This window comes from Centroberyx affinis, unplaced genomic scaffold (genome assembly GCF_046629955.1).
Source record: "Centroberyx affinis isolate AG114_WGS23_722 - 3 ecotype Tasmania unplaced genomic scaffold, CSIRO-AGI_Caff_v1 ptg000117l_1, whole genome shotgun sequence".
In the NCBI taxonomy this organism is placed as follows: Eukaryota; Metazoa; Chordata; class Actinopteri; order Beryciformes; family Berycidae; genus Centroberyx; species Centroberyx affinis.
This window is the reverse complement of record NW_027278818.1, coordinates 118,720-144,190: the sequence shown is the minus strand read 5'-3', so window position 1 is coordinate 144,190 and position 25,471 is coordinate 118,720. Positions and strand designations below refer to the sequence as shown.

Sequence of the window (25,471 nt, the reverse complement as noted above, 5' to 3'; positions counted from 1 at the left end):
AGAACAGAGATTTAACAAATGTCTGTTCTCACCGAGACAGCTTGTATACAGATACAGATGGCTTAATACCAAAATCAAAATATGAAATACAAGTCAGGTCAGACAGGGAGAGGGAGAGAGGGAGAGGGAGGGAGAGAGGGAGAGAGAGATAGATACTGAGAAAAGAAGGATGAGGTAGGGAAGTAACTCACTTCCCTTTTAATCATGTGAATATATAATTCATGTTAGTGGGATTCTCACATACAAGCCTCCTGCTATATAGGCTACCATCATTTAAATGGTATAAAGGTATCAGGATATGACAAGAAAATAGTTCAGTCTCACAGCAGACCATTTTGGCATCTAACAATATATTTTTGAATGGGTTAAATATGCCTGAGCGCCATGAAAATGATCCTTCTCCTTCATCTAAGACAATATCACAAAAGGTACGTGTAACACTGTAGTGACACCTAGAGTCTAACAGGAGTATAGCCTAGCATGGTTTGGCACTCACCTCCTCTTTGCCAGGCTACTCTGTATCCCATACTGTGTGCCTATTTTTAGGCAAAATTTTGGGCTTTTCAGTAAAGGTTGTAACGTTGTAGTTAACATTACCTTTTGATTGTGGTTTCTTGTTCTCAGCTTAACATAATAGCCATACTACATTGGCCAGCACTTGAAAGACGATTCATAGTAGGTTTTGATTTAGCAATCCAAACTTAGACTAAAAATCTTCTGTATTTTTTTCACATTATTTTAAAAAGATTGTCAAATGAGCTCAGGACACGGGCATTGGTGACGATACTGCAGCGCATTCCTTGCTGTTTTAGCTCGAGTCGTTGAAAGACTACGTCCCCCACAATACTTTGCGTTTCGAACATGGCGCCTCACATCGCAGCCTGACTTCTGTCAACAAAATAATAAAGCAAAACCCCGCTAAACGGGGCTTTATCGGGCTGGGTATCGACGCTGAATGATACTTACAACGGAAGAATGAAACTATTGCTAACAGTTGTGAAACGAATTCATAAAGCACCTCTGTGCAATGCCCCGCGCTGTCTGAGCTACGTTGCCAGGTCGTCCGGTCCTGCTAACAGCGGCCTGTTACCTTTCCGGGATGAAGAGCTAATAGTCGGTTCCAGTCCGGAGCTGGTCCAGAGGCTCAACTCACAGGTGGAGGTGAGGACGGAGTTCATCAGTGAGGAGGAGGAGGGCGCCCTTATGCGAGAGCTGGAGCCAGGCCTGAGGAAGAAACGGTACGAGTTCGACCACTGGGACGATGTAAGTTAAGTTTGACAAGTTGACTTTGATATGCTGGCTTCAGTGTGACAGTACTTACCTGAAAATTAATTACACAATTTCGCATTTAGGCCTATTGGTGGTGGTGAAGTCGTGGCTCTGGCTGGCTTATGTTTGTGATAACTAGTGTGTTGACTACTGTTAAACTGAGTCTTCAAGTCCCCAGTTCTGATTGGCTCGTCACGTTCGAGGTCAGTTCTACTGGCTCACGGACTATATTTAGGTACATGGTCGGTACCATCTGATGGGAATAATGCTCATAGTGATTTTTGGCAATGTATACATCTCTATAATATATAATAACGTAAATGTACACCTGTGACTATAACAGTTAAGTTAAATATATGAGTCACCACTCATACTGGCACTTAAGCATGGCTTGGCAACCACTTTGTTTAACTACTACTCAAACATAATTGCCTAGTGGAAGAACACTATTCGAATACTATTACTTAATTGTAGAGTAATTGTAAACCTACAATTAATAACAAATACAGGTGTCTTGACTCACAAGACCTCTTAGCTGTTATCTAATCACCATAAAGCAAAACCTTGTTGTGGCTTATTGCATAGAAACAGCATGGTTGTGTTTTAAGAGCCCCTGACACTGACCTGACCTGACCTGACTTACGTTGTGCTCACTAACCCTCATTTAGGCTATTCACGGGTACCGAGAGACCGAGCGTGTGACGTGGGGGGCGGCATGTGAAGGGGTCTTGAGTCGTGTCAGATCTGTGGCGTTTGCTGAGGACAGTCCACTCCTTGGTCCCGTACACATCCTAGATCTGGACAAGGCTGGCTACATCAAACCCCACATCGACAGTGTCAAGGTAGGTTTCTCTTCCTACTACATGGAAGCCTGTGCAGTGCTGAAGAACCGCTTCAGCAAATACATTTTTCACCCCATTTCTAGAGAATAATTCCTTGTCAGTTTAAGTCAGTACAGGATTATCTTTAAACTAGCTAACAGTGGCATTGAATAAACCTTGTGAAATGTTCATTCATTTAGTGTTGAATTGATTACTTCAGTAAGCCTTTCCCTTAACATGATCAAAATTCTGGAGAAATCCCTGCACCAGTTCTCAGCATGGGGTCAGGTCATTTCCAAGAGTCCATGAGAAGGTGCATGTATAGGTGCAGCAATATCAAGCAAAATTCAATGTTATTTCATTTCATCAACATTAGAGTAATGGCAGTATGTATATGAATGGCTGTTTTGAACATAGGTTTCAGGCTCCCCACTGTTATTTCCCTCTCACATTAAAGGGATTTCATTGTGTTCCTCTGGGGTCCCTGGGGCAAAATCTTCCATGAAAGGAGTTCCCATATAGAAAGTGTCTATTTAGGGTTCCTTGGCATCAAAACATTTGGGAAACCCTTTCTTAAGGGATATTATGCTGTTGTTCCAGTGTGCTTTATTCCTGTCCACCTTCCTGTCCCATCTACCCACCTTCTCCCCCTTTCTCAGTTTTGCGGCAGCACCATTGCAGGGTTAAGTCTTCTGTCAGACAGCATCATGCGTTTGGTGAAGGAGGGTGCCACCAATGAATGGCTGGACCTGCTGCTGCCCCGGCGCTCCCTCTACATACTGAGGTTTGGAATATACTGCAATTGCTTCAGAAGAATATGTTTTGATTTGATTCTCTGGAAAATAAATTTGATCATTTCTAGGTCTTGGAAAGTTTGGGAGTTGCACAAATGCAAAAGATCATTGAAAAAATGTAACCCTGCTCAGACACAATTCACATCGGGTTAAAAAAAAATGTAGGTGTAGACCCACTGTCAGTTTTTCAGCATACATCATATGGAAAATTGATCAAAAGCTTCAAAGCCAGCAAAGAAAGTCTGGTGAAGTCTGGAAAAAGTACGGAATTTACAGAACAAACCAAAAACATGCTGAAGAACTCTGACCCCAATACTATGGCACGCAACAAACTGTGACAGTTGTGAATAGTTTCTGCCTGTAGCCTGTATCCAGGTACACTAAAGGAAATGGGCAAAATATTTGAAAAACGTTTTAACCAGGTCTGATAAAGCTGAGCCAGGTTGGATCCCATCTGCCACATCTTGATTCTTTGCCTCTTCAACCAACATCGATTTCAACCTCAACAGTCTTACCTTGATGAAGAGACCAGGGACAGTTGTTTCTTTGCCTTCTGTCATTCTCCTTCATTGTGTGTTCATGTGTTCATGAGATGCATGAATCCATGTGAGGCATGTAAGAGCTGTGTCTAAATGTGTGTTGTGCTCTGCTATCTGTTAGTGTTAAGAAAACTCAATCTGAACAGAACAGAAAATTAATGCAGTGAAAGGCAAACAGAAACCTCGGACATTTTCATCATGGAGTGTAGTTATATTATAGACAGGATAACAATGATCTAACAACAATAATCTAGTAATCATCCCTCCCTCCCCCCGCTTCCCCCGCACCCATGCAGGGACCAGGCCAGATATGCCTTCACTCATGAGATCCTGAAAGATGAGGAGTCCTTGTTCCGCGGACAGAAAGTGCCTCGCCAGCGCCGCATCTCCGTCATTTGTCGGAACCTTCCCGCATGAACCAAGAGCGCCCAGGAGGGAAAAATACAAATACCCACAACACAGACTCAACTGGGATATTAAAGGGGCACAACATGAACTGAAAGGACTGTGTTGGTGATCTCCATTGATAGATTACATGTATAAAATATTTATATATACATCTGTTGGCTCAATATTTAAAGGTGGACTTGATTGTGGGATTGCTCGTAATATGGTGTTCCCCACTGGGAAATATCAATGACAACACCACTGTTGAACACCACTATTGATTCTGAATAGGGTTTAAAGATATTGTCATCACTGTGGTGTGTTACTCTAGTTCTGTATAATACAGAGAAGAGCTTTGTAGCACTCATTGTTAAACTGAGCATTTCTGAACAACTTTACTAAAATAAAATCAAAGTGAAATAGGAAGTATATGTGCTGCTCTCATATTTTCCAAAACTGGGACTTCAATGTAGTCTGTAATTTAGAAGCATGCAGTGCGTCTAGTCTATGGATGTTTTCATAGTCTCTTACTGGTTAGAGGCAAGACTACAACTTGAGGTTGCTAGGTGGGGACATGAGCAAGGTCTGCACAATATTATAATGAGTCACCTCATCTTGTGTATTTCTCATAAACATTTATGACTGGAGGCAGGTAGAAAAAAAAAAACATAACTATGACTTTACCTATCATGCACTCATATCATGGACATGCAACATAACTAAAAAACATTCCCAAAGCTCATCATTCCCATGACAGAACTATTCCTCATAGGTAGTAGAGAATTCTATTGCAATTAGGTTTTGATCCACACTCCCCCAGAAATGTACGTCAAGCAACAGGGCAAGAGTTAATTCACTTTAAATTAATTCAGAATGCAAAGTGAAACTACTATTAATTGGTTAATGATAGGGCATTCGTTCTCAGTTATTTCACTGATGATAGGACAAACCTTTTCAAGAAAGGTATTAGGTTTTTTGTTGTATGTAAATTCACCAATTGTGATCAAAACCTCAGCCCTCATATTTAGATGCATCTTTTTCTCAAACTGTTTGCCTCATTGTGCCATAATCCACACATTTTAAAATTATGAGCTTCAGTCAAAAATGGATTATGACTAAACATACCAGCAGATGGTAGTAGCCGATCTTCTCCATGGTTCAAAGGACTGGATCACCTGGTAGGAGGAGTCAGAAGTTTCCCCCTACACCTATAGTTGCCCCAACCCTGTTCATCACTCCAAAGTGAGGAAAAAAAACCTGAAAGCTTTCCAAAGTATGCACAAGAATTATGTGAAGTACTTGTTAGACAGGATTGCCCGGTGAGACACTGACAGTCCAGTTTAGACACTTTAAACACTTTTCCCAGAGACGTCCACACTTACTTCAGCCCTCTAACACACAGGTAAGGAACATGAAGGCATTAGAAAGGTGACACTTTTTATGCAGATTTGGGAATTATTCTAAGGTTGTTTATTGACTAAATGTTATGATTTAGTATTATCTGTTTGCAGAATGTGTATGTCTTTGGTTGAGAAGTCCTAACTTAAAGTATGTGGATATATGAATATCTCACATTGTCTAGTTTACCCGCTTTAAGGCAGCTACTTCTTTTTTTAATTTATGTACTTATTTATTTGTATTATAGCAATAAAGTGAAAAAATTATTCAATTGAATTTCATGACACCTCTTTTCTGTAACTGATTTTCACTCTCAGTCATTCACAGCCAACACAGACATAGAGGATGGGGTCAGTAAACAATGCAGGGCCGATGCGTGTCCTTGTGACTGGGGGATCTGGGTTGGTAGGCAAAGCCATTGAGCATGTGGTGCAGGAGGAAGGTGGGAAGCATGAGGAAGAAGAATGGATTTTCCTCTCTTCTAAGGATGCCGATCTTGTGTAAGTTGCTTCACTATGGCAGTTCTACCAAAGAATGGCCTACCAACTAAATTGTTTATCATTGATGTGTTAAAGGATAAGGCCAGTGTTTTTTAATGCATTGCTTACCGTCAACAAATCCTATGAAAATAACAAAATCAACAATGCATTTGTTCTACTCCTGTTACTTTCTGACTCCCCACATACCGTTTTTAGCCGTCAACCCGGAAGTCACTGGCTCCAATTGTAAGCTAAAAACCTTGAAATACAGCTCACAAAGACATAGTTTCAGTTTTAAAAATCGCTAACTGTTACCAGGAAAAGTCAGACTGTTGTAGTTATTACCAAATCAAATTCAAATGGGAACAAATTCTTCATTACGCCGGGGACTATTTTTGGTGCTACGGAACTACTTTCCTGAGATAGCAAACTTGTTTACAGCCGGCTTATTAAGTTGTCTGAGGAAAAAGTCGGCTGGCCCGGTGCATCGCGATGATGAAATATGCTGCCCAGAGCAACGGCATGGCTCTTTGACGTGTTTTTAATCGTTTTTTTAATACAATGGAGTTCTATGGCTGCTGGGACATGGCTTCATTGGGCACCGGCCACATGGATGAGATTTGCTGGCAAAAAAAAATCATTGCTGATTTTGTTATTTTCATAGGATTTGTTGACAGTAAGCAATGCATTAAAAAACACCGGCCTTATCCTTTAAGACACTATTAGATTGAACTGTTTTCTTTTCTACTCAGTCCATCTAAAAAAGATGAAAATCCAAATTAGATTGATTTGTGACATTCTTCCACCTCCCGACAAGCAATACAGCTGATTTGTTGTGATTGGATTGAGGTCCGCTTCTTTTGAGCAAAATGCACTGTAAACACTCTAGATAGTTCTTGGATAATTGTACCTTTAATCTGAAGAGAAGACCAAAAGCCTATTTAGCTACTCCAGCTTTATTTGCACTATGTTCATTAGGAACTACAGTACCTCGCCTTACAGGACAGACAGCATCCCTCACAAATGAGCATACATCCAGGAACAGCACAGAACAGGAAGCTGCAGACCACATAGGGGTAGATTTTGGGGTGACAGGGGCAGCTCCCCAGCAATATTGGGAGGTGCACTGTCCATTGTATTGTACACAATACAATTATGTTAATGCAAGGTGTGTTTGATAAAAGCGTCCACCTGCTGTGCTTCTTCTCAGTATGCTCAGACGGGGTTTTTATATTGCTCCCTATCTGTTTATCGTATGTATGCCATGTATGCCTTCTATGCTGAACCCCTGCTGCAGGGAACACCATGATTATAGAGCCATTATAGCAAAGTGAAACTAACTGTACTACCATTACAGTCAATAAATGGTTAAACCTTTTTTTTATTCATCAAGGGAAGAAGTGCTGAGCATATATGCTCTTTTTCAGCAACACCCTCATTCATGCAGGCTACTACCATCCAAGGTGTAATTGATTACTGTATAAATGTGGTGCTATAACTATGTACTATAATGTCAACAGAGATGTTGGGCAGACCAGGGCTGTGTTTGAAAAATATCGTCCCACTCATGTCATCCACCTAGCTGCAAAAGTGGGAGGACTGTATCTACACATGAGGGAGAACCTGCACTTCTTGGTGAGAAAATGCAGCCTTTCTGTGTCCCATCGCAACTGAAAGTGACTTTCTGTTGCAGTTAAAATAGGCTAAAAATAGAAATTGTTTGTGAACTGTTGCAGTAAAATCAATGTCAAAGCCACAGTGAAAATGAGGCTGATGTTGCAGTATTTGAGATGAATGGACAATATCTACATTGTCTTTTCACTTTGATGGACAGTGAGTGACAGCCTTCAACGATCTTCACAGAGGGACAACCTCAAGATCAATGACAATGTGCTACAAACGGCTCATGAGATGGGTGTCACCAAGGTAGTGTCCTGCCTGTCCAGCTGCATCTTCCCTGACAGAACCACCTACCCCATTGATGAGACCATGGTGAGTTTAACAACTGATAGGTACAACCTTATGAGACAGAATTGAATTGAATACAGAATTGAAGATATAATAATACTCCAATTGATTAGACTGTGGCGAGTTTGAATTTGAAGTTTAGATTATGATACATTGCCTCATATTTTACTGAAACCGACTTTACTGAAAACATTATTTTTATATCAGCACTCAAAAGAATGCCGCTGTGTTTTGACCTGTGGTTCATGTCATTCTTGGAGTTAATACCTCAGGCTATTTTCTGGCTTTTTTCAATATTTTTTCCAGAATTGAGAAATGAGGGAGCTATTTTGTGCTGACTAATCACTACTACAGAATTGTTTGATGTTATTTTTTTTCCTGAAAAGTTGTTCCAATATGCCATAATAGAACCCATGATGAAGAGCTTCCTCCTTCTCTATGGAGCTACTTTTGAGAACCGTAGTGTCACCTTTTTTTCTTGCCTTGACATTTCCCTTAATTGTAGGGAGTTTCATGGAGTTTTGAAGAATAGAACAATGACTGAGGTACTGCTGCACATAATCAAAAACGGTGGTATTGTCGAAGAAAGACAGTTGAAAGACAGAAAGACAGACACTTGCCTGCCATTAATAAGCTCAGTTCTCCTAGGAGTGAATAGATATGATTATTTTATTAGGTGTCTCAGGTTTTGGACCACACAATGACATTGTACCTCGACAGTAATTATCTGGGTGCAATGTTACTGCACAGCTACGGAATTGAGAGAAACATTAATTTATTATTTTGGCAAGGGTGGGGTTTTAACGTTTGCTGTAATCCTCAACTCTCACAGATACACAATGGGCCGCCCCATGACTCCAACTTTGGCTACTCACATGCTAAAAGGATGATTGATGTTCAGAACAGGTGAGCTGTGCAGTGCAAACAGGGGTGTGGTGTGGACAGATGGGGGAATCTGTCATGCATTCATCCTCAACAAAAACACTGAAGAAGCAAAGCCCAGAGAAGTATGCTCAGTATTCATGTTGTCTTTCGGGACCTTTTGTTTAACTTTTGGTTGTGGCCTCAGTTGATCTGTGACCGTGAAAACAACCATAATGAATCATAATTCACGGAGCCAGGTGCATACTGTCTCCTACAGACCAGTCCTATATGCCAATTTCCTAGTGCAACGTGGGCAGTGGGATCAGCGTTCTAATTAAAATGTTGCATTCTATTAATTGCCAGTCACAACAAAGTTTTGGGGGTGGACATCTCTCCAAAACAATAATGTAAACACGCTTCCTTGTGTGTGTGTGTGTGTGTGCGTGCGTGCGTGCGTGTTCATTTACAGGGCATACTTTCAGCAGTATGGACATCGCTACACGGCGGTCATCCCAACTAATGTGTTTGGCCCTCATGACAACTTCAACATAGAAAATGGCCATGTGCTGTCAGCACTCGTGAACAAGACATACAAAGCCAAAAGCAAGTAACCTACCCACTCGCCCAGATGTGCACACACTCACACACACACACGCAGACTACAAGCACTGAATACAGCACACATACAGCAACATGGTAATGCAATGTCTTCTTTTCCCCTGTCCCGCTCATAGAGGATGGGACTCCTGTGAATGTGTGGGGCTCTGGTTCTCCTAGAAGGCAGTTCATCTATTCTCTGGTACAGTACTGCATCTGTGTGCTAGAAGTGTATATATACAGGAATTTAGAATGCGTGTATTGACCTCAGATTCTGTTAGGTGTCATTGCGACTCTTCTATCTCCCCAGGGAATTCACATAGATATCTACTGACTCTACTGATGATGTCATTGACCCAGTCTGTAGTTATTTATCCGTATGCAAAGACTGGGCAGTTCCCACAAAATATGTTAAGATCTTTCCAAATAACAAGCCATGGATTTCTAAACATCTAAAGACAGTGTTGCTCAAAAAGAAATATGCTTTCCAGAAGGGTGACATGACTGCTGAAAGGGAGGGCAGAAAAGAACTATGGTATTATATATAAGATATAAGATAAATTATATATAAGATATATAAGATAAAATAGAACCAGGGCTGAGCAGCAGCAATCTCAGGTCTGCATGGAGAGGCATGAGGAATATGACTGGGTCACATGACCAAAGAGGCAGTAGGGCTGTACGTCTAGATGGTTTTAACTCTGACATACAGCTGGCAAATGAGCTCAGCAGCTTTTATCTCTGTTTTGACAGGTTTTTTTTTTTTTGGGGAATAAATGAGATATGCAAGAAAACCATAGCTCCTCCCAAGATAGACTTTATTTTTGTTCCAGTAGAAAAAACGAGCATCCCCAGGGAACTAAATGATTTCAGGCCAGTGGCATTAACATCTCTGGTTAAGAAAACTTCTGAAAAAAGGTCACACATTATGAGCCAACTTGGGAATGTCCTGGATCCTGTGCAGTTTGCTTATCAGGCTGGAAGAGGAGTGGAAGATGCTACACTGACTTTACTTCACCAAAGACTCTAGGCTGCTGTATATTGACTTTTCTTCAGCCTTCAACACTATCCACTATTTACTTGCTGAAAAGCTGCTGTCATAGCCTAGCTTAGACCTGAACACTGTGCGCTGGGTAGTGGATTTCCTTACAAACATGTCTCAGTGTGTTCAGGTTCCACTGGTTCTCCCCAGGGTTGTGTCCTCTCTCCACTATTGTATTATATATTTTGTATACAAATGACATTTAAAGATAGATATTTTATCAAGTTTGCAGAACATACTGTCATCCTTAGTCTATTACAGGAGGAGGACAGTGAACATGGCCCAGTTGTTGAAAACACCAGTGTTAAAGGCAAGGTCATGGAGTTAGTGGATAGCTATAAGTACAAGGGTACTGTTGTTGACAATAAATGTAAATTTGAGAAGCATATAGATGTTATCTGTAACAAGGTGCTACAATGATGGTTTTTCTTGCGTAAAATGAATTATTTGAATGTATGTAGTAAAGCCATGACATTGTTTTATTAAAGCTTTATTGAATCTGTTTTAACTTTTTGTATTGTAGCTTTGTTTGGCAACCTGAACATGTGCAATAAAACTAGATTGGAGAGTCTGGTTAAAGTAGCCAGCAAGATTATTGGGGTGAGTCGGACACAGCTAACTGTGATCTTGGAGTGGCAGGTGTTGAGAAAGGCTCATGCCATCCTTGACTGACCTGGCCGTCCCCTCAGAGAGGAGTCTGAGCTAATGCCATCTGGCTGACTATAGGCTGAGGCTGAAAAGAACAAAAAACAGAACAGAAACAAAAATTTGCCCCCACAGCAGTGATAATGCTTAATCTGCATGTTGGTGTACCCTCTGTCTCTGTAGCGCATTTGCGATTTGCAAACTGGTTTTGCATTGTTGTTGTTGGACTCCACTCTGGCTCTTATCATTATATTGTTTTTTTGTTGTTTTTTCTATCTTTTACTGATGTAGTGGATGTTGAGCAATGCCTGCTTGTTTTTTAAACTCTGTCTGATTGATTGATTGATTGATTGATTGATTGATTGATTGATTGATTGATGTGTCTGTGTTATTCTCAGGACCTGGGCCGCCTAATCGTTTGGGTACTAAGGGAATATAATGAGGTTGACCCCATCATCCTCTCTGGTGAGTAGTGCCTTCGTAGTGTGACTCTCAAACATTAACTAATCAAACAATTTCAAACATTAATAATGAACCTTTAGTACCTTTGTACCTTAAATTCGTTTTTTTAGACAGTTTTTACCATTTACCAGGCAGGTAATATTTAGCCGTCTCTGTTTATGTTTTCTAACTTTCTATCTCTTAGTGGCATCCCATTTTTACCATCATCCTGTTTTTAGCTGCATTTATTCTTTTAAACTGGACATTATGAACTCAACTAATAAAATCAATTTTTTTTTATTCTAAATGCATTACTTATTAAGAGCATTAATTTCAACCTATTACATGTGCTTCTGGGTTTGTCATTGTGTGTGATGTGTGATACAGAGGGCAAGACTGAGAAAGTTATCAATTGAAAACAATTAATTGTAAATATGTGTGGCATAAACACACACGTACCATGACAGAATGACATATACACACACACACACACACACACACACACACACACGTGTATGCAACCATGCTTCCTTTGACACGTTGCCTTTTTGATTGCACAGTGGGGGAAGAGGAAGAGGTCTCGATCAAAGAGGCTGTGGAGATGATTGCACAGTCTCTGGACTTCAAAGGCAAAATGCTTGTATCCTTTCAACATTCCCCAGCGCTGCTACAGCCTGTCCCCATTAGCTCTGTTCAACATAACTGGGGCTGGTATGATTTGGGTCTCCACTGAATAGTCAGCTCGCCAAAATACAGTGACAAGCACACTTCGTGCCCCATGACTCAACAACTTGTGTCAGCGCTAGTGCAATAAACAGACAATTGGCTGTTTCATTCACAGTTTCGTATTTAGTGAAAAAGATAAAAAATTTAATACAGCTAACTATTGCAAAGCATTCTATTTATAATCAGTAACCCTTGAAACCTTTATATCTGAGCTTGTATCCAGCTTTGACCACATCTGTCCAGTCGTGGTCCAGCCTGGTTCTGGAGATAGTAGCAATGATCACTTTGAGCCATGGCTTAGCTAAATCCTGTAAAGTGGAGATAAGGCAATAGTCTAATGGGCTGTGCAGTTTCCCAGAACCATGCAAATGCCATCTTTGTTATATTATAAGTAAATTGACTAAGGTCTTGGTCTTGAGATGCTTTACTGAACCTGGGTCGTGATCATAGGTTTTGCCCAGGGACATTCAGTATTTTGCCAACATTCCTAAGACATAGAGATACAAATGTGTGAAAACTTAATAGATCAGTGGTGTTCAGATCAACTCATTTGCTACTTTTGTGTAACCATCAACAAAATCATCTGTGTTCTTGATATACTGTATTACTTTATGAATTTCTGGAAGCTTTATTTTTCAGAATAGGTTAATAGTGTTTTGGAAGTAAAGCCTAAGTAAGTTCTAACAGGTGGAGTTAAGGGATATTGTTTTCATCTTCCACATTGGTTTTTAGAATTTGATGTCATGTACATATATGTAGCCTCTGGATGCGCTGTACACTCCAGGGATGAAGAAACCAAAGGGTCATAGATTTGAGGCTCACTCAAACCCTCAGCAGTACCACCTGACCTCACCTTGACGCCTCACATCAGTTTGACACCACCATGTCTGATGGCCAGATGAAGAAGACGGCCAGCAACGCCAAGCTAAGACGCTACCTCCCCAACTTCACCTTCACGCCCCTTCAAGAAGGTCAGAGTTCACAGTACATCTTGACACTAGGGAACCTATTGTCAGAGCAAAAGAAAAAGTACAATGCTGCTGTTGTGTGAACACTTCATAAGTCAAATTTTTAAGTGTCAAAATTGAAAATTAATTTGAATTTAAATAGAAAGTTACATGAAAATTTGAGAATGTCATAGAATCATAACCTAAAAGTCTGTATCATTTAAGAAAATACAATGGCATTGATCTGAACTTGTCCACCCAAGGACAGGACAGACGAGGATAATATTAATATCAGTTATGTCCTATTTATGAGCATTAATGACTACACTGAAAGTGATGATGTGTCTCTTATAGTAAAAAACAACACCCAAGAAAACAATGTGATAAGTCAAACTAACAACCCTTGGGCAAGCTTAGTCCCTGCTTTTTCCCCAGCCACTCAACACACAAATGAAGGAGGGATTTGAATGATTTTTTGCATGCAACCCCAGCCTGCTAAATATAATTTGTTTTTTTCTTCACTTCCCTTCTAGCCATTAAAATGACCTGTGACTGGTTTCTGGCCAACTACGACATTGCCCGCACATAAAGTGACCAGGCACTAAGCTGAAATGACAAACTACTGCATCCTGTTAATGTTAATGCCTTGAGTTCTGTGGTTAAACAAGGTCATATCACTCTGTGCAATATTGTAAGAGGGTTTATTCAATGCCACATTATGTGCATAAACTGTATGTACTTATTTTAGTCTAATGTACTCAAGCCATTTAAAGCTTTTGATTTGTCTGCTCCTGTATCAGTGTGGTGTGCAACATTACAGGATTGTAAATCAATGCCACAATTCTGAACATAAAAATGCATTCAAAAAGTACAAGATTTTCTGTAGGCTGTTTTTTTTTTCCCCAACACAAAAATATAGTGTGCATATTCAAATTTCTACTCCAAAATGACAGCAATACTCATGCATACTGTATGATGCATATATCATATATACATTTATATATGAAATGTATACAGAGTAGTAGCTTAAATTCATACCAAATTTCAGGGTTTATTTGATGTTGATCATCTCCTTTTCTTCTTTAAATAAATACATTTCAAGAATTTTTATTTACTTATTTAGAGAAATTTATCCCAGTTACAGGTATAGACCAGATTTGTGGTTCATAGTGTTGGGTAAGTTAGCATCACCTATGTGGTACCAAGAAGAACAACTGGACACAGTAGCACATTTTAGATTTTATTAGAAAAGTGTCTAGCAAAGAAAAACAAGTTATAAGACTTTTTTTCAAATCACCAAGTTCGAACTTTAACGGTTTACATGTGGAGAGAAGACCATACAGGGTTTATGAGCAGTGCTTTTCACTCCATATGAAAAGGTTTCTGTTATTTACTCTAGGTTTTGTGGTTATAGAAAACAAATCCAAGATGCTTAACAAAATGTTCTTTGATAAGTGTCACCTGCAACTACAGTTTCAACCTCAGATCCCACAGCATCTCATACCACAACCATTTTAAAACAGACACAAAAACACACTCTTCCAGTGGTCGGGGTTTTGTGAGAACACCAAGAGATACCTCCATCCTTGTTTGAAATAATCTTGATCTGAGAAAGCTAGAGTACAAGGACGCAGTCAGTGTTCAACAAGACACTGGGTCTTACCCCCTTTTTTTCCATATTGTCTTTTATTTTATCCTTTAGAAGACATCACTGTCAGCCCCTCACCTCTCCATTTTTCTAGCACCACCCCTCCATCCCCCTGTCCTTCGGTCACTCAGTGAGGTAGAAGTGCATTTTGTCGTTTACGTTCTTCCGCTCCGGATTGAGGCGCTTCAGGATCTGCGCCAGCACATTGACCGTCTGCTCGCTGCTCAAGCCTGTGCGCTTGGTCTGGAACTTCTTCAGCAGGTCTTTGGTGGTCATGGGTTTGCGGATCAGGTAGCGCCGGACCGCGTCCTCTGTCAGCTGCACGTCACTGTGGGGTACATGGATGGAGAAGAGATGATTTTGAGGGGCAGAGGAGAAGCAGAGTAGTATTTTTACACATTTTTGTCTTTTGATGTCAGCATTTGCAACTCTAATATATCTGGCAGTCATCTCAGTCTGTAAATTGTTGAGAATTAATATGTTTATAATGCTTAGAGACATTAGGAAAGAGAAAGATTGTTTAGCTTGTGTACCTGGAGCTGGGGGTGGATTTGCCCGACGGGGGCTGGGGTGTGCTCTTTCCAGAGGGGGCAGGACTCTGACTGCTGGGCTCCATCTTCAGCCTTTTGGCAGCCGGTGAGTCAGTGCCAGGACCCTGGGGCTGTCTCTTACCTGTAGGCAAGTGAGGGAGGGATGGAAGGGGGAAAAAAAAAAAAGAGAGGGAGAGATTTCAGGTCACCTAATCTGGACTCTGGAGATTAGGAGAAATCAAAACATCTGTCAAGTGTCTTTCATTTACAAATTAATACTTTGGCTATGGAGTTATATATTATATAATTTGGTGTGGGTATGTATGTGTACGTGTGAACACCTTGCTCCAGCTTGCTGGCGGCAGCACGGAGTGTACTGGAGGTGGAGGCGGAGTCTATGGACGGTGTCCCGGGGCGACTGCCAGTCCTGGAGCTGCCGCCGGAGCCACGCCCCCCTCCACGCTTCGGAGGCGTGCGCTTCTTCTGAAAGAGGAGAAGAGAAACAAAGAGGAGTTAGTTGGGGTAAAAAAGAAAAGAAAAAGCACAACACGTGTACTAGACAGAATTCAGAAAATTGGAGATCATGAGATTACTGTGACAGAACTACATTAGCGATGCCTTATTTTCAGCCCATGCGACAGCCAATGAAAATCAACATGTTACATATTTAACACCCATCCTGGTTATCCACGCCTACGTGCAAGTTGTACTACATGTCAGAACGGCAGAGAAAGAAAACATTTTCTAACAGAACTCAAATGCAAAATTGTTATGGGCTAACAGTAGAGTATTTTCTTATTCATAAACGTGAAATTATGCAAATAATCAAAAGTGGAAGGCCTTGATGCAAGAACACAAACGGTAAAGCTGGCCAGGTAATGCAGGTTTTTGAATAAGAAAACACTATACCATGCGCCCATATCCAGTCATACACACACTCACTCTTACCACCATGAACAAAGCAGAGGCCGCTTCTCCTTCGATGTCGCTGTCGTCTGAGCTGTCCGATTCTCCGCTGCTGTCTGTGACACACAAGTCCACACAACTCAACATAGTTTCACCTTAAGCATCAGGCAGAAGGCATTATCGTTTAACACTGCTCATATTCATTAGGTCCTCATTCAAATATGTATTTGGTCAAGTTAGTCATCTGTCCTAGAGGTATGTACCCTTTTTCTTCTTCTTCTCTGTTTGGACTGGGGTCTTCTTTCCTTCCTCTTCCTCCTCCTCCTCTTTCGCTTCCTCCTCATTCTGTTTCTCCTCCTCACTCTCTTCCTCGCTTTCAGATGCCTCGTCGATTCCTACAAACAAGGGGCAAATATTTTAGAAGGAAACCAGTGTAGTTGGCAATCATTCATTTAAAGTGCCACAAGTCAAAAACAAACTACATGTCCGCTGACATTTTGGTGAGGTAAAAGCATAGGCAATGTGCATTCTCATAATATTCATCATCTTAGAGAATTCTTGGCAATTATGTGATAGCGTGATGTCATCGGTCCAAAAAGGGAGGACTTTGCTGGTTTCATGGGACTGTAGGTGAGAACAGACTCACTTGCAGTGGAAATGGGTTCACGCCTGTGTGATTTATTGAATCCTTAAACAACCCATGATACAGTGGCACCACTGTCTAAAGACAATTTTATTACAATTAATGGGCATTAAAATTGCTGACGTAATAATAGTTTATATTATCTATATTTGATTATGTTAGACAAATTAACTCTCACAAATAAACGAGCACATGCACACACACGCACACACACGGACGGAGCTCTGACCTTTGGGGAGGTCCTCTCCTTTGCTGGGCTTTCCTTTCTCTGGCTCCTCCTCTGAACTGAAATTGGGGACAAAATTTAATGTGTGCATGTCACAAGATATGTTTAAAAAAAACCCAAAACAACAGATTTTATACAAGTGTCCATAAGGTGTGTTTGAGTGTGTGTGAGAATGCAATGGCTCTGACCTGCTTTCATCTGACATGTAGTCCACCTCTAGGCCCTCGTAGTCACCGTCATCACTGTCCTCCATGGCCTCGTTGTCACTGCTCTTCCTCTTCTTCTTCTTCTTTCCTTTCCCTTTCCCCTCCTTCTCTTTCTTCGCCTTAGCCTTGCCCTCTCCATCTGGTCCAGGGGATGGATGGACGGATGGATGGATGGATGGATAGAAGGTAGCAGAGGAGAAAGGAATAAGTATAAATGGGAGGGGAGCCCAGGCAGCAGCAAGAAAGAAGATCATGGAGAGATAAGTAATGGTGATGAGAGGGAGGGAGGGAAGAAGCAAACAACAGAACAGAATGAGGAGACATTTAAATGCTTTACTACAATCACATTTGAAGTAGCCGGTTTTCTTTCTCTTTAACAAACTCTCTCTCATAGGATCCTTTGCTTTCCTCCCTTTCCTAAGTCCCACCCCGTCTCTCTCTCCTTACCCTCTCCCATGCTGCTGTCGCTGTCGTCGCTGCTCATCTCCAAGTCGTCTTCCAGGTCGTGGATGCGGAGGTCGCCCCCTCGCCCACCGCCCTTCTTCTTTTTCTTCTTCCCCGCCTTCTCGGTCTCGTCTTCCTCGTCCTCGCCGCGCTCCTGCTCCCGCAGACGCCTCTGGAGCATGATGCTGAAGTGGTTCACCACCTTGTTCCTCCTGTAGTTGGGGGGCAGACATCATAAATGCAATGTCCAAAATTAACCTTCTGACACACCCGCCAAGGGCTGGTAAACAAATAAATAGTACCTGCCAAGAATCATTTTTACTGTCCAAAATATTTAGTATACATTTTTTCTTTTTTTTTTTTTTTAACTGATGTTAGGCATCCAGACAGCAGAGAAACAGGAGGAAAAGTTTAGTTTAGATGCCTGAGTAACAGGCAGCCAATCAAAAGCCTGTTTGATACAGAGCCACTGTTTTGCTCTGATTTGATCACGGTCAGGCACAGTGATCAAATCTGTTTGACAAAAGGCAAAGACCAAAGACTGTACAGAACCAAGGCTTTCCATTTTTGCTGCTCTAACTTTCCTGCTGTAACTTCCCCCAATTACTTACTGATCTTTTCCTTCACCGTTCCTCTCTTCTGCCTTCTTTCCTGCCCCCGTCCTTCTCACCAATTTCTCCTCTCCTGGCCTCCCCTTACTACCTGCTACATCTCCTCAACCTCCATTCTTCTCCTCCTCACATGGACTTTTCCCGATCCCCCTCCCTCCATCACAGACACCCAATCCTTCCTCACCTGCCCCACTCTTCCTCAGCTTCCTCAGCAGTGAGCGTGCGGTGCTTGGCCAGCGGTGTGAAGTTGTACCAGCCGTGGACAGGGAAGGCCTCGAAGGCCCCATCGGGACACTGTGTGAAGATGTAGTAGGATGCATTCTCTGTAACACCGCCCTTCTTTTGACCTTTGAACCTGTAAAAACCGCACACAAACACACATACACAGACAGAGGGAGAGAGTGGCTGTATTGCAAACAAAACAATGCATATCAGGTTCCTATAGTTTCACATGGGAATGTTTTGACCCAGAACGTATTGCTGTTTATACAAATGTGGATATGGTGTGAAAAGCACTTAGCGGCTATAGTTGCTTTGCAACTGTTTTTCCATCTTTCCTGCATAATATCCTGTACAGATTCCAAGTCTTTGGCTGAAACTGAGCCACAGCAAGAGATGCATGTGAACTATAACTCCCATACACTAGTACAAAAACACACTCTGGAGATTTACTGTTTAAGCTCTAAACAAGTTTAAAGAGGCATTTATGCATCTACTGCATGGAAAGATGGATTAGTGAGTCATTCCCAATGCATTCAAATATGAGTGCATTGTGCTCAATGTGTGAAAATAATTGTGTTTATGTATGATGACAGCATGCAAGCATATGGAGAAAGAAAGAGAAAGTCAGTGTAAGTTAGAGATAAAAAGAGTGATTGACAGAGTAAAGAAGTGTGTTTGTCCCCACCTCTTGCCAGCCTTGCCGTTGACCTTGAGGATCCAGGGCTGGTCCTCTACTTTGAACTCACGTGTCACGATACCAAACTTCTTCCGCCGGGCTTCCTCCCGCTGCTTCTTGCCAAACTCACTGCCAGCTGCGCCTTCCTGCGACTCTTCCTCCCCGTACATCCGCCGGGCGCTCATGTCTCTTTCCATACGAGCCTGGGGAGGGAACGAGGTAACGCTGCTTATGCTTCTTGAATTCAGTGAACTAGTGTATTATCGGTACTGTTGCTGAAATGAACTTGGCTTGAGCTGTGACATCTTGACCAGGGCCTCATTTCCCAAAAGCACCTTCCATACTGACAGGATCACAGGGCTTTAAAATACACTTAACTAAGTGCTGCTTTGAGAAACGCACGTAGGTAATGAACGAGCCTTCATAGGATTACACTTAAAAACACTCTTTACCTCTAAGAACAATCATTACTGGGAAATGAGTCCCTGAACATTTTACAAGGAAAGTGCTATACTTAAACTGCCCACAAGAGGGAATAATAAGCTATCGATCACTGTGGGGAACATTCATGGCCATGGCAGGAAAATCCCTGCACTGTGGAAAAAGAATCAATCTATTGAAGCAGCTCGGTGTGGACTATTTAATTTGCAAATATATGAGGCACCTTGGCAACATTATGATGCAGTGTAGGAATATAACACCAGTACGTGTCCTATAATGTGTCATAAGAAGCAAGTGTTTGCAATGGACATGTTCATTTCTCAACAGCACTGTGTAACATTTACTCCTGTGATGTTTACAACTAAAGGCCTTTTTCATTGCATTTACATTTAGAAATCCACAAGCAATATAGTCGCTCTGACATTATTCCTTTTTAATAGTCCATCTTGTATTTCCTACTAATATATTTCCTGCAATATATTTTACTACACCCCTTTTGGTATGGTTGAATTTATAGGGATACACATATAACATACTGTCTCAATGGAGAGGTTAACAGTTACCTGTGGTATCTTTTGTAGTTAATGCTCAGGTTATTAGGCATAAAACAATTTTGAATTATGTTATTTTTCTATTTTTTAGGGAGGCTACATTAGAGTTGTAGTGGGGCTTTGTTGTATTGGCTATTACATGGGCAGGTGAGAGCAGCACGCAGACTACAACATCACAAGATTTTTCAAGCTGTAACTATCTTTTAAATAGACAGCAGAACATGGATGAGACTAATTATTTTCTAATTTTGTGTTTAAGATTATGGCCACCATAATGCTCTAAAACATGCCCATGGTGTCGGTAAAATGTTTACTTCATTTCTTGATTTTGAAAAATATTTTAAATATTTTCAAAATACCAGAAACATTGATGATAAATGACAATGTCAACAAAAGTCAAATTGCTGTTGCTGACTTTTTCTATATTTTCTGTAGGCATCAAAAGTAGGGCTACTCAAGCTAATACAAACATTGTAACATTAGCCACTCACTCACTGTCAGTGAACTAGCTCCAGGGTGATGACCTTAATCTTATCTTGATCTTAATGACACGATTTACCAAGTATCAATTGAACTGTCATAGGCCACAGGATTAACACATGTAAATTCTTAAATTGAGGGGAATTCTCCTCTGAGAAAAATATACCCAAGTGTACATAAGCAAAGTGTTCATGAAAATGTGGAAAAATGCACATCATTATTGATGTTCTGCAGCCTGCCTGAAGCGTTATTAGAAATATTAGGAAGAGGGCCAGAGTTCCCATGGGATGTGAGTGACATTCATCTGTCTAAGAGTACACCCACCTGTGTCCAGGCGGAACAGTTGACTTTGTCTCCTGCGTTGAAGGCCATGATGCTGTACTTCTTGCTGGTGTTCCTATGGAATAGACAGACAGGCAAACAGACATTAATTCATTCATTAATTGTCTTCACCCGCTTATTCCTATTGAGGGTCACAGGGGACTGGAGCCTATCCAGCAATAGAAATAGCAACCGCCACTTCACCGCACTGCCCTCTGGGCGAAGGTACAGGACCCTGAGGTGCAGAAGGGCTCGCTTTAGCAAAAGCCTGATACCCGCAGCCATAGCAGCCCTAAACAGGGTGACTCGCTAAGGGAACTATGAGTCGTGTCTTTTTATGTTGTTTTTGTGATGATGTGTGTAAAGTGTATTGTTGGTTCTCCTTGTGATGTACAGTTTTGTGAAAAAGAATTTCCCCCCGGGGACAATAAACTAACTAACTAACTATCCCAGCATGCACTGGGCAAAAGGCAGGGAAACACCCTGGACAGGTCACCAGTCTATCACTGGGCTAACACAGATAGACAAACACTCACATTCACACCACTTTAGAGTCTCCAATTGACCTGACTTGCTTGCCCTTGGACTGTGGGAATCCAGAGCACCCATAGGAAACACACACAAACACATGGGGAGGGGGGAGCATGCAAACTCTGCACAAAAAGGGTGGGGAACTGAACCTGGGTCCTTCTTGCTGTGAGGCAGCAGTGCTAACCACTGAGCCACTCCACCAAATAACTGAATCGGTGATGTTTAATCATATTTTCCATGTACTAACACACAACGGAGCAGATATATACGACAAGGTACAGACAGACGAGAGTGTCTGACAAAGCATAGCTGCACTGTCGGGGTGGAGGGCAGGCTATGTTACTCACTTGGGGACTCGCACAGTGTATTCTGTGGCTGAAGAACTGCTGCTCCCCTGTAAGACAAAGACACAACCAGAGAATCACTTTATGGCTTTGAATTTTCTCCCATCTGGAATGTTAACTGAAGGATGTGTAATACCAAATGGACCTCTTTTCAATTTGATCTTAGCACTGTCTGTGGTGTTGGGCTGAGTTGAATAATAGAATAATGCTCTCTACATGCAAAGCATATGAAAAGGCAAGACACTTTAAACTGCAATATAGTTTACATCTCAAACTATAACACAGACTACTTTGCATAGAGTAAACTCCACTCAAAACTTACCAGTGACGTCATGGTTGTCTGTCTCTATATTCACTCTGTAGCTTATCAGTTGCTTTCACTGGCTAGGTACACTGTGGAAAAGAAGAGTAATGATATACTGAATCTGGCTCATTGTGAATTAAAGGACAAGCTTCCCCTAATGTATCAGTATATTGATCATGTTAATTCAGCAAAAGCAGTTAGCTGGCTACTGTGCGATGTCTAACGTAAATTATGTTGTAATTTAGCGAGAGCAAGTTAACACCGTTTAAATTCAGCATGTATATGCCCTAGGTGAGGCATACAGCATTTACGTGTTATTACTGCTGTCTCTCATTGCCAGAGTTGACGGTCAGAGATTGTCTACTTCATTATAACTGCGCCCATTAAAATTATCTGGGGGCGTCAGTAAGTTAGGTCTGAGTTTTCTGTCTGAGGACCGCACAATACTAACGTTAGCAGTTCAATTTGCGTGTTTAAATGAAAATCCAACAGGACAAGAGACAATTCACTGCCTGCTTCTATCATTAACTAGCTAAACTATCAAATAATAGGCTGTAAGAGTAACATATCTAACGAAGCCTTTCATTGAGCGGGATTCTGTGTATAAACCCTCGACGTTAAGCTATTTTTGCTAACATAAACAGCAGGCACATCTTTAGCAAGCTGTTTGCTAGTGCTAACGACCCGTGGCCTATATAATCCAGCTTCAAACTCTGCGTAACACTTTAGCTAAATTAATTTATATAGGCATATTTATCTAGACATCCATAAACCTAGCAGAGTATATATATTAATTCACCCTCACCATGAATGTATTGAACTCGACTCTCACCGATTCACCGGTAGAGTGCTCGATCTGCGCAGTCTCCTAAACTAATCGTTCCCTCAATTTAAATGGTCGATGGAGAACTTAAACAAGAAATATTGGTTCCTAGCAGCCACCCACTTTCTTTCTCTCGCTCACTCTCTCTCAAATAGTAGGCCTTGTTGGCATTTAACATGTAATACCAAAGTAAGTTGAAAAAAATACGATAACAATAATGAGTGCAAAATAAAATTGCAAAGGAATGACAGCAACAGAAATTTAGATCTAAAGTCGAATCTGCATTAAATTCATGGGGGGACTGGAGCATGCATTTGAACTGTATGAGGAAGCCAGCACTCCATCAAGTTATCAACATGTATTGAATCAAATGTCTGTCTGTTTCTTATCAGTTACTACGGTTAGACAGCCTGCCACTGTTGTGAATCATGCCATTTCAAAAGTTCATGTATTTTTGTTTTTTATAAGCTATAATTTGGTTTTATCATTATGAAATATATAATCAGAAACAAAATGAAATCAGAAAATATTTGGAATGTGACACACAATAATAGCAATAGGCTAACATCCCTGACCTCTCGTTGTGCCCACAAAACTCATTGGCTGCAATTGTTCACACGACACAGAATCACTGAGTAAAAATGAATTTACATGTCAGGCGTTTGTTTCTTTCTTCTCCATTTGTATTTGAAGGGATTTGTATTTAAATGGAGCTTTAGGTGCACTAAGGTGTGACAGCTTTACAAGACAAATTGACATGACGTGTGAAGCAAGCTCAGCTCTCTCTTCTGTTGTCTTTCACTCTTTGTATCCAAATTCAGTCTGCATCAGACTGGTGCATGTCATTTAACAAGGGATCATGCACTGTTCGACACAACCAACGGCATATGTAGGCCTATGTTTTTTTTTTGTTTTTTTTTATCCAGGTAGCAAGGGATATTTGCTGAGTATGTATGTCTTGTAAGTCTATCTTCATTAGGACAAAAAACTGAATAATCACTTTGTGTATCACTTGCGTGTACAATGGTACAAACTGTAGCCTAACACACGATTACTAGCCACTATTGCTAGCATCTACTAGATATGTTTGTATGCAAATCAGATGCATTTACTGCGTTTAGCTGACCAGATACTAAGATTTGCTTACTAAAACGCTGACATCATCTTAACAAAAATATTTTTTTCAGTGGTGAAATGACCAGTTCCCAGTCAAAAACAGCACAAAAATTAACTGTCATTCTGTGCAAAAAACAATAAACAGATTTATATATATAAAAAAAAATGTTGTCTAAAATTCTGTGCAAAAAACAATAAACAGATTTATATATAAAAAAAAATGTCTAAAATTCTGTGCAAAAAACAATAAACAGATTTATAAAAATAAAATGAACTATGTCAATTGAATTCTGTTGAGACAGTTGAGTTGTACGTTTCGAAACACATCACCTGAAAGCCCTCTATATTCACATGAGGGTACTTAAGACAATTAGGTAGTGGTTTGCTTTATCGTAGCCAATATATTGTTCATAGACGACCCACCGTTTAATTTACCACTAAATCACCATCTCACTGGGCCACACTGGTGACGCGCTGATGGATATGTATGCTCTGAAAGTTGGTCACTGTGTTGCTCCTGCCTATGTGTTTGTAATCACCATTATTTTTAATAACACATGTCTGCCTAGCATCACTGTGACTTGGTCCCTTTCTGTGCTGTTACTGTGTGGATGTCTTTCTTATTTTCGACTACCTGTGGACTGTTTACTGCTATGGAACATAATTCTCTCCCTGAGGAGAATACAGTGTCACTCTCAATCAGTTGCACCAACATAGGTTTTTATTATGAGCAACAAATAATCATCAAGCTTTGTTACAGTAGGCTATGAGTGAAATACCTTTTGCGAAAATCTACTACTTACAAGACTGACAGATGGCAGCAGTCCAAACAACTAGCTCTCTTCCCTCCTCTTGTCTTGCCATGTGCTCTATTATTCTACATGTTTTCCCATCATGAGTCAGTGAATTTGCATCACTTTTTGCATCTCTACCAAATGTTCTAAAAACAATTTTTGGGTGCTGAGCAAATTTCTAAGATGTATACCTTAGACAGTGAGGATTGATGTTTTGCAGAGCCGGAGAGGGAGCTGTCATGATGAATTGCTCTGTCCTGTCACTTCTCCTGGGTGAGTGAATTCAACTTCATTCAGTGTGTGAGAATCTCCAAAGTTATGGACTGATCAAGACTTATTACATTAGAGCCCATGGAATTCATTCAAAATCCATTTCAAAATGTATTGTGGCTAATTTGAAAATAATGCTGTTTTTCTTAATTCATTAAAAGTTGAGCAGTATGATCCTGATTCATGCAGGATCAAAATCAATTAATTATTTGTTGGCAGTTTTTAAAAGTAGCAAAAGTGTTTTAGCTGAAAGTGTTGTCTTGACTCCAAATCAATTAAACACAAAGGCAAATCATTCCAACCAGAAAATGTTATTAGATAATAATTTTTAGGGGCTACTTTTACATTCATTTTATTAATGCATATATTTTTTTTTATTTTGTAGTCATCATAATCACAGTTCAGCACTGAAGTTATGTTTGATATAAATGTCTTAGAAATAAATCGGACTTCAGTTTTTGGAGTGG

General features: G+C 40.7%; 3 protein-coding genes across 7 annotated transcripts; 2 read left to right on the top strand and 1 right to left on the bottom strand.

Annotated features, from left to right (window-relative positions):
• The first annotated feature begins 860 nt into the window (after positions 1 to 860).
• On the top strand, positions 861 to 4,729 carry alkbh7 (alkB homolog 7). The gene is made up of 4 exons (XM_071527868.1): positions 861 to 1,263; positions 1,938 to 2,111; positions 2,750 to 2,874; positions 3,720 to 4,729. The coding sequence occupies exons 1-4, from the start codon at positions 976 to 978 to the stop codon at positions 3,838 to 3,840; spliced, it is 708 nt and encodes a 235-aa protein (XP_071383969.1). The 5' UTR covers positions 861 to 975; the 3' UTR covers positions 3,841 to 4,729.
• Positions 4,730 to 4,815: 86 nt separating this feature from the next.
• Positions 4,816 to 13,760, top strand: LOC139651015 (GDP-L-fucose synthase-like). Of its 3 annotated transcripts, none has more exons than XM_071527857.1 (11): positions 4,816 to 5,212; positions 5,526 to 5,708; positions 7,270 to 7,322; positions 7,522 to 7,679; positions 8,488 to 8,561; positions 8,989 to 9,122; positions 9,254 to 9,318; positions 11,202 to 11,268; positions 11,805 to 11,884; positions 12,842 to 12,941; positions 13,451 to 13,760. In XM_071527857.1, exons 2-11 carry the CDS (start codon positions 5,554 to 5,556, stop codon positions 13,504 to 13,506), a joined length of 942 nt encoding a protein of 313 aa, XP_071383958.1. In that variant the 5' UTR covers positions 4,816 to 5,212; positions 5,526 to 5,553; the 3' UTR covers positions 13,507 to 13,760. The 3 variants fall into 3 exon arrangements, with proteins under 3 accessions (XP_071383958.1, XP_071383950.1, XP_071383943.1); XM_071527849.1 differs by having other exon boundaries at positions 4,822 to 5,212; positions 5,536 to 5,708; positions 7,208 to 7,322; positions 7,551 to 7,679; XM_071527842.1 differs by having other exon boundaries at positions 4,822 to 5,212; positions 7,208 to 7,322; positions 7,551 to 7,679.
• A 384-nt stretch (positions 13,761 to 14,144) lies between these two features.
• On the bottom strand, positions 14,145 to 25,096 carry gtf2f1 (general transcription factor IIF, polypeptide 1). Of its 3 annotated transcripts, none has more exons than XM_071527892.1 (14): positions 22,807 to 22,875; positions 22,020 to 22,090; positions 21,701 to 21,747; positions 20,826 to 20,898; positions 19,039 to 19,232; positions 18,316 to 18,486; positions 17,524 to 17,732; positions 17,059 to 17,215; positions 16,874 to 16,929; positions 16,265 to 16,396; positions 16,044 to 16,117; positions 15,437 to 15,578; positions 15,099 to 15,237; positions 14,145 to 14,893 (listed from the first exon to the last, which is right to left on the bottom strand). In XM_071527892.1, the coding sequence occupies exons 2-14, from the start codon at positions 22,029 to 22,031 to the stop codon at positions 14,689 to 14,691; spliced, it is 1,611 nt and encodes a 536-aa protein (XP_071383993.1). In that variant the 5' UTR covers positions 22,032 to 22,090; positions 22,807 to 22,875; the 3' UTR covers positions 14,145 to 14,688. The 3 variants fall into 3 exon arrangements, with proteins under 3 accessions (XP_071383993.1, XP_071384001.1, XP_071384009.1); XM_071527900.1 differs by having other exon boundaries at positions 16,047 to 16,117; XM_071527908.1 differs by lacking the exons at positions 22,020 to 22,090; positions 22,807 to 22,875 and adding an exon at positions 25,076 to 25,096 and having other exon boundaries at positions 16,047 to 16,117.
• Positions 25,097 to 25,471: the final 375 nt, after the last annotated feature.

What these genes read in the sequence shown, in the direction of transcription:
- alkbh7 (XM_071527868.1), top strand. Translation starts at nt 976, where the DNA reads ATGAAACTATTGCTAACAGTTGTGAAACGAATTCATAAAGCACCTCTG. An exon ending in AGTTCGACCACTGGGACGAT is followed by an intron (nt 1,264 to 1,937) that starts GTAAGTTAAGTT and finishes ACCCTCATTTAG; the next exon opens with GCTATTCACGGGTACCGAGA. An exon ending in CCCACATCGACAGTGTCAAG is followed by an intron (nt 2,112 to 2,749) that starts GTAGGTTTCTCT and finishes CCCCTTTCTCAG; the next exon opens with TTTTGCGGCAGCACCATTGC.
- LOC139651015 (XM_071527849.1), top strand. Translation starts at nt 5,554, where the DNA reads ATGGGGTCAGTAAACAATGCAGGGCCGATGCGTGTCCTTGTGACTGGG. An exon ending in TCTAAGGATGCCGATCTTGT is followed by an intron (nt 5,709 to 7,207) that starts GTAAGTTGCTTC and finishes TAATGTCAACAG; the next exon opens with AGATGTTGGGCAGACCAGGG. An exon ending in ACTTCAAAGGCAAAATGCTT is followed by an intron (nt 11,885 to 12,841) that starts GTATCCTTTCAA and finishes GCCTCACATCAG; the next exon opens with TTTGACACCACCATGTCTGA.
- gtf2f1 (XM_071527908.1), bottom strand. Translation starts at nt 25,096, where the DNA reads ATGAATTCCATGGGCTCTAAT. An exon ending in AGGAGAGGACCTCCCCAAAG is followed by an intron (nt 16,397 to 16,873) that starts GTCAGAGCTCCG and finishes CCTTGTTTGTAG; the next exon opens with GAATCGACGAGGCATCTGAA. An exon ending in AAATCCACCCCCAGCTCCAG is followed by an intron (nt 14,894 to 15,098) that starts GTACACAAGCTA and finishes TGTACCCCACAG; the next exon opens with TGACGTGCAGCTGACAGAGG.